The sequence below is a fragment of the Tachyglossus aculeatus genome, chromosome Y4 (assembly GCF_015852505.1).
Source record: "Tachyglossus aculeatus isolate mTacAcu1 chromosome Y4, mTacAcu1.pri, whole genome shotgun sequence".
NCBI classification, from domain to species: Eukaryota; Metazoa; Chordata; class Mammalia; order Monotremata; family Tachyglossidae; genus Tachyglossus; species Tachyglossus aculeatus.
In genome coordinates this window covers 3,153,020-3,164,006 of record NC_052096.1, presented here as the reverse complement: position 1 = coordinate 3,164,006, position 10,987 = coordinate 3,153,020, and the positions used below count along the sequence as shown (strand labels likewise).

At 55.4% G+C, this 10,987-nt stretch overlaps 1 protein-coding gene across 1 annotated transcript; it reads left to right on the top strand.

Annotated features, from left to right (window-relative positions):
• Positions 1-121: 121 nt before the first annotated feature.
• SOX15 (SRY-box transcription factor 15) lies at positions 122-6,794 on the top strand. Its single transcript, XM_038768226.1, has 3 exons — positions 122-237; positions 769-1,380; positions 6,389-6,794. The coding sequence occupies exons 1-3, from the start codon at positions 122-124 to the stop codon at positions 6,561-6,563; spliced, it is 903 nt and encodes a 300-aa protein (XP_038624154.1). The 3' UTR covers positions 6,564-6,794.
• The last annotated feature ends 4,193 nt before the right edge of the window (positions 6,795-10,987 follow it).

Here is a 10,987-nt window from a genome sequence, read left to right as displayed (position 1 = left end):
GAGCAGGACGGGGGACAGGGGGGACGGGGCCTGTTGGGGCGGGGACGGGGGGGACGTGGGCGGTGGCGAAGGCGTATTTATTTTTCACTGTACAGTATTTAAAAAGAGAATAAAAAACCCAATGGGCCGCCCGCTTGGGGCTCCTGCCTCTTCACCCTCCCGCCACCGCGCCTGCCTCTGTGTCATTCTGCCCCCCCCCCGCCGCACCCTCTGGGCCGGGACCCCCACCCCCCTCCCGTAGGCCCAGCTCCCTAACGGGGGGGGGGTCCCGGCCTCGTGGGAGGAGGGGGGTGTAAGCGGGGCCCCTCAGTGAGGGAGGAGTGGGTGAGGCCGCCCTCCTGCCCTGCTCCTCCTGCCAACCGGGAAAACTTAATCCTCTTAGCCGCTGCCCCGGGGCCTGGGCCGGGCCGTGGGAAGGGACCAGAAAGGGGGGTACAGGGCGGGCACGGGGGGGGGGGGGGAGCAGGACCCCCAATCGGGGGGGGGGCGGCCTGTCCGGAGGGCAGGGCGCCTGGGTTCTCCTTAGCCCCGGGGGCAAGATGGGAGGAGAGGGAGAGAGGGAGGATGGGAGGGAGGGATGGAGGGAGGATGGGTGGGAGGGATGGAGGGAGGATGGGTGGGAGGGAGGGAGGGGAGCCCGGAGGGGCAGGACACCTGGGGGCGGGGCGGGGCCGGGGGCGGGGCCTCTTGCCCTTAAAACCTGCCGGTCCCGGGCCGCCCACCGCAAAACCCGGCCGGACCCCCCGACTCCCGGCCGCTCCCCACCAGGCCCCAACGACCCCTGCAACGGTCTGAGGGAGGGAAGGAGGGCGGGCGGGCGGGGGTCACCGTGGCGCTGCCGCCGGCCCCGCCTCCCCAGGCCTGGGCCCTCGGGCTCTCCGCCCCGCCGGAGCCGGGGGGGCCCAGGGGGCCGGGGGAGGCCGGAGGCCCTCCAGGAGGAGGCGGCGGCGGCGGAGGCGGCCGCGTCGGCCCCTTGTCGTCGTCGTCGTCGTCTCCGGCGGAGAAGGTGAAGAGGCCGATGAACGCCTTCATGGTGTGGAGCTCCGGGCAGCGCCGCCAGATGGCGCTCCTGCACCCCAAGATGCACAACTCGGAGATCTCCAAGCGCTTAGGCGCCCAGTGGAAGCAGCTGGGCGAGGCCGAGAAGCGGCCCTTCGTGGAGGAGGCCAAGCGGCTCCGGGCCCGACACCTCCGAGACTACCCCGACTACAAGTACCGGCCCCGCCGCAAGGCGAAGCCCGCCCTCCAGGCCCCCCAGGCCCCCCAGGCCCGCGAAGGCGGAGCAGGAGGACCAGGAGCGGGAGGATGGGGGGCCGCCTATCGCGTCGACGGGGCCGGAGGCTTCGGGTACCAACCCCACTACTCGCCGGGAGCTTACGGGTGAGTGCCCCCCGTGCCGGGCTCCCCGCTGACCGTCTTAATCGGGGACATAAGGAAAGCGCTTACGACGCTGGGGTAGATACAACCTCGTTCATTCATTCCATCGTATTCACTGAGCGCTCACTGTGTGCCGAGCACTGCACTAAGCGCTTGGGAAGTACAAGCCGGCAACAGATAGAGAAGCAGCGTGGCCCAGTGGAAAGAGCACGGGTTTGGGAGTCAGAGGTCGTGGGTTCAAATCCCGGCTCCACCACTTGTCAGCTGTGTGACCTTGGGCAAGTCTCCTCACTTCTCTGGGCCTCAGTGACCTCATCTGTAAAATGGGGGTGAAGACTGTGAGCCTCCCCCGTGGGACAACCTGATCACCTTGTATCCCCCCCAGTGCTTAGAACGATGCCTTGCACATGGTAAGCGCCTAACAAATGTCATCATTATTATTACTATTATTATATAGAGACGGTCATTTATTCATTCATTTAATCGTATTTACTGAGCGCTTACTGTGTGCAGAGCACTGGACTAAGCGCTTGGGAAGTACAAGTTGGCAACATATAGAGACGGTCCCTACCCAACAGTGGGCTCACAGTCTAGAAAGCTCATCAGGTTGGACTCAGTCCGTGCCCCACGTGGAGCTCACGGCCTTAATCCCCCTTTTGCAGCTGAGGGAACTGAGGCCCAGAGAAGCGAAGGGACTTGTCCAAGGTCACACAGCGGGCAAGGGGCGGAGGCGGGATTAGAACCCACGTCCTTCCGACTCTCAGGCCTGGGCTCTTAGCCACCAAGCCATTGATCGATCGGTCAGGCTGAGAGAGGAGGCTGCAGGGGGAGGCGTTAATGGTATCTGTTAGGACTTGCTATGTGCCAGTCACTGTACTAAACGCTGGGCTCATCGGGTTGCGTGCCCCACGTGGAGCTCACGGCCTTAATCCCCATTTTACAGGCGAGAGAACTGAGGCACAGAGGAAGTGAGGTGACTTGCCCAAGGTCACACAGAGGACAGGTGGCAGGGCCAGGATTAAAACCAGGGTCCTCTGACTCCTAAGTCAGGGCTCTATCTGTTGGGCCGCACTGCTGCTTCTGGGCAGAGAAGAGTCCGGGGAAGAGGGAGGGAAAAGAGCCGGGTTAGTGATGGTTGACCGCGGCGGGGTGGTGTCGTTTGTTTCTGGGGCCAAGTTGGAAAGAGAAGCAGTGTGGCTTAGTAGAAAGAGCCTTGCACAGAAGACCTGGGTTCTAAATCCTGCCCCTTGTCTGCTGTGTGACCTTGGGCAAGCCAGTTCACCTAATTGTGCCTCAGCATCCTCATCTATCAAATTAGGATTAAGACTGTGAGCCCTACATGGGACATGGAATATATCAAATTAGGATTAAGACTGTGAGCCCTACATGGGGCATGGAATATATCAAATTAGGATTAAGACTGTGAGCCCTACATGGGGCACGGAATATGGCCTACCTGATCATCTTATATCTATCCCTCGTCTGTAAAATGGGGGTGAAGACTGTGAGCCCCCCGTGGGACAACCTGATCACTTTGTAACCTCCCCAGCGCTTAGAACAGTGCTTTGCACATAGTAAGCGCTTAATAAATACCATCATTATTATTATATCCCAGCTCATAGTACGGCGCTTGACACATAGTAAGTGCTGTGCTTAATAGATACCATTTTTCGAAAAAAAGAGATGAGATTGAAGGGAAAGGAGAAAACGGCAGAGCCACTTCCTCTCTCCGGGCCCCGTTGCCACCCGGAGCCAAGGCTGAGGACAGGGAGAGGGGGCCTGGGGAAAGGGGGAGGGGGTTGCAAAAAAGCAGGAGGTTGGGACAAGGTGATCCCTTGGATGCCCCGAAACTAGGAGGCTTCAATTCACCCGCCCACTCCCTGCATGCGGGGCTTGTGGGGAGCTCCCTGCTGCAGCCTCCACACTTAAGCGGGGGGGTTCCTGGGTGATGGCATTTCAGGCATCGCCATCAGTGGCGTTTATTGAGCGCTTATTGTGTGTAGGGCACTGGACTAAGCGTTTGGCCGTCCTCCTCACCCCTGCCCGAGGTGAAGGGTCGCTAAAACGACCCCCCCACCCCCCCAAGGCACCCCAGGGGGAGAGAAAGCATATGGGGTAGGGGGAGGCAGGGGAGAATCGAGTCGCGTTGGCCTGGTGCCCAGTAAAAGGATGAGAGGAAAGGGGAAGGCCCCGACCCTTGTCAGCAGGGAAGCAGACAAGAAGCAGCAAGAAGCAAGACAGAGAAGCAGCGTGGCTCAGTGGAAAGAGCCCGGGCTTTGGAGTCAGAGGTCGTGGGTTCAAATCCGGGCTCCGCCACTTGTCAGCTGTGTGACTTTAGGCAAGTCACTTCTCTGGGCCTCAGTTACCTCATCTGTAAAATGGGGATGAAGACTGTGAGCCCCCTGTGGGGCAACCTGATCACCTTGTAAACTCCCCAGTGCTTAGAACAGTGCTTTGCACATAGGAAGCACTTAATAAATGCCATCATTATAGGGATGCAAAGTGAGGCGCCTCAGGAGGACCCGAGGAGGAGGAGACCCAAGTGGCTGGTTTGGAACAGACCAAAAGCCCCCACCTGCTCCCAATCCTGCCACGGCTGGCCCCGTTTGATCCAGGGGCCGTATTGAGGAGCAGAAAAGTGTGCAGAGCACTGTAATAATAATAATAATGGCATTTATTAAGCGCTTACTACGTGCAAAGCACTGTTCTAAACCTCCCCCACATGTCTGCTGTGTGACCTTGGGCAAGTCACTTCACTTCTCTGTGCCTCAGTTCCCTCATCTGTAAAATGGGGATTAAGACTGTGAGCCCCACATGGGATAACCTCATCTCCTTGTGTTCCCCCCAGCGCTTAGAACAGTGCTTTGCACATAGTAAGCGCTTAACAAATACCAACATTATCATTATCATTATTATTATTATTCTAAGCACTGGGGAGGTTGCAGGGTGATCCGATTGTCCCAAGGGGGGGTGCTCACAGTCTTAATCCCCATTTTACAGATGAGGGAACTGAGGCCCGGAGAAGTGACTTGCCCAAAGTCACACAGCGGACAATTGGCAGAGCCGGGTTTTGAACCCATGCCCTCTGACTCCAAAGCCCGGGCTCTTTCCTCTGAGCCACGCTGCTTCCCCAATTGGGGAGAGTACACTGTAACAGTTGGTAAAACAATCAATCAATCAATCGTATTTATTGAGCGCTTACTGTGTGCAGAGTACTAAGTGCTAAATCTACCCCTCAGGGACCCAGGTGTCCCACCCCGCCAACACCCAGCCCTGGTGGACGACCTGCTTGGGGCCCCAGGGACCCTCAGGAGTGGGTGGGAAGGGGCAAGGGGTGGTTAACGACACTGATGTTGGCATTTGTTGAGCGCTTCCTAGGTGCCAAGCACTCAGCCGAGCGTGGTGAGGCTGAAGCTCGTTATTGGCTTCTAGGCTTGAAGCTCACAGTGGGCAGGGAATGTGTCTACCAACTCTTCAATCAATCAAACAATCAATCAATCGTATTTATTGAGCGCTTACTGTGTGCAGAGCACTGTACTAAGCGCTTGGGAAGTCCAAGTTGGCAGCATATAGAGACAGTCCCTACCCAACAGTGGGCTCACAGTCTAAAAGGGGGAGACGGAACTCTTGTTATCAATCAATCAATCAATCAATCGTATTTATTGAGCGCTTACTATGTGCAGAGCACTGTACTAAGCGCTTGGGAAGTACAAATTGGCAACACATAGAGACAGTCCCTACCCAACAGTGGGCTCACAGTCTAAAAGGGGGAGACGGAACTCTTGTTATCAATCAATCAATCAATCAATCGTATTTATTGAGCGCTTACTATGTGCAGAGCACTGTACTAAGCGCTTGGGAAGTACAAATTGGCAACACATAGAGACAGTCCCTACCCAGCAGTGGGCTCACAGTCTAAAAGGGGGAGACAGAGAACAAAACCAAACATACCAACAAAATAAAATAAATAGGATAGAAATGTACAAGTAAAATAGAGTAATAAATATGTTATATATAACTCTTGTTATATTGTATACATTGTCTTCGATGTATTGTTATTTGTTGTTATAGCGTACTCTCCCACGTGCTTAGTACAGAGATCTACACACAGTAAGCGCTCAATAAATACGATCGATTGATTGATTGAAGAGTTGGTTGATTGACTGGCTTTTGGCTGAGAACGGGAAGGGTCTGGGTCCCGGGCAACGGGGGGAGGTGGGGGTCTCTCTATACCGTGAGCTTGTTGTGGGCAGTCGATCAGCGGTATTTACTGAACACCTACTGCGTGCAGAACGCTCTACCACGTGCTCAAGAGAGGACAGTGTAAACAGTTGGAAGACACATTCCCTGCCCACTTTGAACTTACAGTCTAGAGGACAGGGAACGCGCCTGCCGATTCTTTTGCACGGTCCGCTCCCGAGCGCTTAGTACGGTGCTCTGCGCTCAGTGGATTCATTCATTCATTGTCGTATTTATTGAGCGCTTACTGTGTGCAGAGCACTGTACTAAGCGCTTGGGAAGTACAGGTTGGCAACCTATAGAGACAGTCCCTACCCAACAGTGGGCTCACCGTCTAGAAGATACCACCGATCGATCCCTCCAGAGCCCAGACCGCCCTGGAAGAGCAGGGGACCTGCTTATTTTGTTAGTATGTTTGGTTTTGTTCTCCGTCTCCCCCTTTTAGACTGTGAGCCCACTGTTGGGTAGGGACCGTCTCTCTATGTTGCCAATTTGGACTTCCCAAGCGCTTAGTCCAGTGCTCTGCACACAGTTAAGTGCTCAATAAATACGATTGATGATGATGATGATGACCTAAGGGCCTGTAGGGAGGGTGAGACCAGGAAGTGGGGAGGGTTGGGAGGGGGGTAGTGTCCTCACAGGCCCAAACAGGGCTCTGGTTCTTACCTGTCCTCAACTGGAACAGGCCCTACCTGTGGCTGCCAACTGTGACTCAGTGCCCCACCCGCGGGGCAGGGGGCCGAGTTGGTGATTCGACCTTTTCTCTCGGCAGCTGTCCCCCCTACAACGCAGCCCTGCCTCCGAAGCCGGACGCCCCGCCGCCCTCCGTCCGGGTTCCTCCGTTCCCGGGGGACTTCCTGTCCCCCTACAACGCCGCCTACGTCCCCTCCCAGCCCCCCTACGCCTCCCCTCACCTCAGCGCCACGGCCCCCCTCACTCATCTCTAACCGGCTCGCGGGGCGGGGGGGGCACCCGTGGACTTGGAATCCGAACTGGGGACCTCCGCCCGGCCCCCCGCTCTCTCCCCAGGCTGGAAGATGGAGACGCCTCCCGCCCGGGAGTGGACACTGAGGTCCCGGACGCGGAGACCGGAGTCCCTGAGGAGGGGAGGGGACGGGGTAAGGGGGCCCGTGCCGTTTTTATAATGTTTTACAAGGAGATTAAAATGTGCTTTTTGTGACCCCTGTTCCTCCGCGCTCCCCAAGTCTTCCCAGCTGGCTCTGCTCCCTTCCGCCTCAGACCTGCCTCGGCAGGCCGCTCCCTCACCCAGCCCCGCGGGCCCTTGACTCAGTCTCCTCCCATCCTGCCCTGCCTTGCCGGGGCGAGGGAGCGGCCCAGAGTTAGCCAATGTTGGGGGGCGGAGCGGGGGGGACACGCTTGTGGCCCCCCGGGGCGGGGTGAGGGGGTCACCTGAAGGTCGGGGGCAACACCTGAAGGTCGGAGGCAACCCGCCCGTGGCCTGAAAGAGAGGGAAGAGGAGGCAGGAGCAACCAGAGGTCGGGGGAGACTGGGCCAGCAGCCGCCTTTCTGGGGGCCTGTGTTGGGGAGGGGGTGTCAAGCCCTGAGGCGGCCGGGTTCCCACCCTAACCCTCACAACTGTAGCTGTCGAGTGCGTACGAAGCGACCGGGTCGAGAAAATCCCCCGAGACGCAGTCCCTGCTGTCCCACTGTAAGCGGCGGGGATTTATTCCCCGTGTCACACAGGTGAGGAAACAGGCCCAGAGAAGTCAAGCGACTTGTCGGAGGTCACCCAGCAGGCAAGTGGTAGACTGTGGGCCCACTGGTGGGTAGGGACTGTCTCTATAGGTTGCCAAATTGGACTTCCCAAGCGCTTAGTACAGTGCTCTGCACACAGTAAGCGCTCAATAAATACGATGGATTGATTGATTGGCAGAGGCGGGGTTAGCATCCAGGTCCTGGGCTCTGTCCACTGATCCACACTGCCCGTGTTGTGCCCGCTGTTGGGTAGGGACTGTCTCTATAGGTTGCCAACTTGGACTTCCCAAGCGCTTAGTACAGTGCTCTGCACACAGTAAGCGCTCAATAAATACGATGGATTGATTGGTAGAGGCGGGGTTAGCACCCAGGTCCTGGGCTCTGTCCACTGATGCACACTGCCCGTGTTGTGCCCACTGTTGGGTAGGGACTGTCTCTATATGTTGCCAACTTGGACTTCCCAAGCGCTTAGTCCAGTGCTCTGCACACAGTAAGCGCTCAATAAATACAATGGATTGATTGGCAGAGGCGGGGTTAGCACCCAGGTCCTGGGCTCTGTCCACTGATCCACACTGCCCGTGTTGTGCCCACTGTTGGGTAGGGACTGTCTCTATAGGTTGCCAACTTGGACTTCCCAAGCGCTTAGTACAGTGCTCTGCACACAGTAAGCGCTCAATAAATACGATGGATTGATTGATTGGTAGAGGCGGGGTTAGCACCCAGGTCCTGGGCTCTGTCCACTGATCCACACTGCCCGAGTTGTGCCCACTGTTGGGTAGGGACTGTCTCTATAGGTTGCCAACTTGGACTTCCCAAGCGCTTAGTCCAGTGCTCTGCACACAGTAAGCGCTCAATAAATACGATGGATTGATTGATTGGCAGAGGCGGGGTTAGCACCCAGGTCTTGGGCTCTGTCCACTGATCCACACTGCTGGGTAGGGACTGTCTCTATATGTTGCCAACTTGGACTTCCCAAGCGCTTAGTACAGTGCTCTGCACACAGTAAGCGCTCAATAAATACGATTGATTGATTGTGCAACAGTGACATTGGTGATAGAATAGAATGGTCATCTGACAAGGCCACCCCTCGCCCAGCCGAGCCCAGGGGGTACCACACCGCGTGTGTTGTATAATATTCAGTCATTCATTCCATCGTATTGCCTGCTTACTGTGTACTGAGCACTTAGAAGCGGCGTGGCTCAGTGGAAAGAGCCCAGGCTTTGGAGTCAGAGGTCATGGGTTCAAATGCTGGCTCCGCCACTTGTCAGCTGTGTGACTTTGGGCACGTCACAACTTCTGTGCCTCATCTGTAAAATGGGGATTAAGACTGTGAGCCCCACGTGGGACAACCTGTCCACCTTGTAACCTCCCCAGCGCTTAGAACAGTGCTTTGCACATAGTAAACGCTTAATAAACGCTATTATTAGGAGAGTACAATGTGACAAAGAGACCCATTCCCTGCCCACAGTGAATATTGTTAGAATAGTGTTCTAGCTACCCCAGAAGTTAGCAAAAAGTGTGGCCATGGGGAAAGAGCTCAAGCCTTGGAGTCAGAGGACCTGGGTTCTCATTTCCGCTCTGCCAGTTGCTTGCTGTGTGACCTGGGGTAAGTCAACTGACTTCTCTGTGTCTTAGCACCTTAACTGTAAAATGGAGGTTCAATATCTGTCCTCCCTCCTACTTAGACTGTGAACCCCATGCGAGAAGGGACTGTGTCCAATCTAACTGACTTATACCAGCCCCGGCGCTTAGAACACCGTTTGACACATAGCGAGCGCTTAAAAATACCATTAAAAAAAGAAAAAGTAGCTCCATTGGCCGAGGGGGACCGATAACTCTTCTGCAGCCCAAGCAGACACTCAATCAATCAATCAATCGTATTTATTGAGCGCTCACTGTGTGCAGAGCACTGTACTAAGCGCTTGGGAAGTACAAGTCGGCAACATGTAGAGACAGTCCCTACCCAACACAGTCTAGAAGCAGTGTGGCTCAGTGGAAAGAGCCCAGGCTTTGGAGTCAGAGGTCATGGGTTCAAATTCTTGTTCTGCCAAATGTCAGCTGTGTGACTTTGGGCAAGTCACTTCACTTCTCCGGGCCTCAGTTCCCTCATCTGTCAAATGGGAAGACTGTGAGCCTCCCGTGGGACACTCCCGCCTCACTCCACCCCAGCTCCCCTTCTCTTCCCCCCACCTCAAGCCCACCCAGAACCAATTCTCTCCTCAGACCTCCCTCTTCAAATAGTCCACCTCCTCCGGGCAGGAGGCCTTCCCCATCGCCTTAAAGCACTTACTACGCGCCAGGCACTGTACTAAGCGCTGCGGTACATACGAGAGTCAGCTGGACACAGTTCCCAACCCCTCCTTCAAGCAGGAGGCCTTTCGCAAACAACCTCTCATAGCCACCCCCACTCTGCCTCTATAACACCCCTGCACCCCGAGAATTTGGGTGGAATCAATCAATCAGTCAATCGTATTTATTGAGCACTTACTATGTGCAGAGCACTGTACTAAGCGCTTGGGAAGTACAAATTGGCATCACAAACAGTAGCAGTAAAAATGGAAACAGTTCTCCCCAAGCCCCACTCTATTCAGCGCTTAGAAGAGTGCTTGGCAGGGTAAGCACTTAAATACCATTAATTATCACTACTCCTTTTCCCTACCAGTAGCCCCCTCCCCTCACTTTGACATTTCGCCCCCAGCGCTTAGAACAGTGCTCTGCACATAGTAAGTGCTTAAAAAATGCCATTATTATTATTATTTCCCCTATCTCTAATTTATTTTAATGTCTGTCTCCCCCTCTAGACTGTCAGCTCCTCGTGGGCAGGGAGCCCATCTACCAACTCTTACGGCGGACTATCCCATGCATCCAGAGAAGCAGCGTGGCTCAGTGGAAAGAGCCCGGGCTTTGGAGTCAGAGGTCATGGGTTCGAATCCCGGCTCCACCACGTGTGTGCTGTGTGACCTTGGGCAAGTCACTTAACTTCTCTGAGCCTCAGTTACCTCACCCGTAAAATGGGGATGAAGACTGTGAGCCCCACGTGGGACAACCTGATCACTTTGTATCCCCCCAGCGCTTAGAACAGTGCCTTGCGCGTAGTAAGCGCTTAACAAATGCCAACATTATTATTATTATCCAGTACAGTGCTCTGACTACAGAAAGCGCTCAGTAAATACCAGCCAATCATATTTATTGAGCGCTGTGTGCACAGCACCGTACAGAGCGCACGGGACAGTACAGTGCAACGATAAATAGACACACTCCCTGCCCACGACGAGCTTCGTCTAGAAGGGGAAGGCCAGTGGGAAACACCACTGACACACACCCTCCTTGAGAAGCAGCATGGCCCAGTGGCTAGAGCATGGGTTAGTTAGAGCATGGTTAGCAAGCGCTTAGTACAGTGCTCTGCGCATAGGAAGCGCTCAATAAACACGATTGATGATGATGGGTTTGGGAGTCAAAAGGTCACGAGGTCTAATCCCTCGTCTGCTCCATGATGTTGTGCAAATCACTTAACTTCTCTGTGCCTCAGCTACGCCATCTGTAAAATGGGGATTACGACCGAGCCCCATACGGGACAGGGACTGTGTCCAACCCAATTATCTTGTATCCACCCCAGCGCTCAGAACAGTGCCCGATACATAGTAAACGCTTAACA

Excerpts from the sequence above, each read along its gene's own strand:
- SOX15 (XM_038768226.1), top strand. The coding sequence starts at position 122 with ATGGGCCGCCCGCTTGGGGCTCCTGCCTCTTCACCCTCCCGCCACCGC. Across the intron at positions 238-768 it reads GGGACCCCCACCCCCCTCCC|GCCCCAACGACCCCTGCAAC; the intron begins GTAGGCCCAGCT and ends GCTCCCCACCAG. Across the intron at positions 1,381-6,388 it reads TACTCGCCGGGAGCTTACGG|CTGTCCCCCCTACAACGCAG; the intron begins GTGAGTGCCCCC and ends TTCTCTCGGCAG.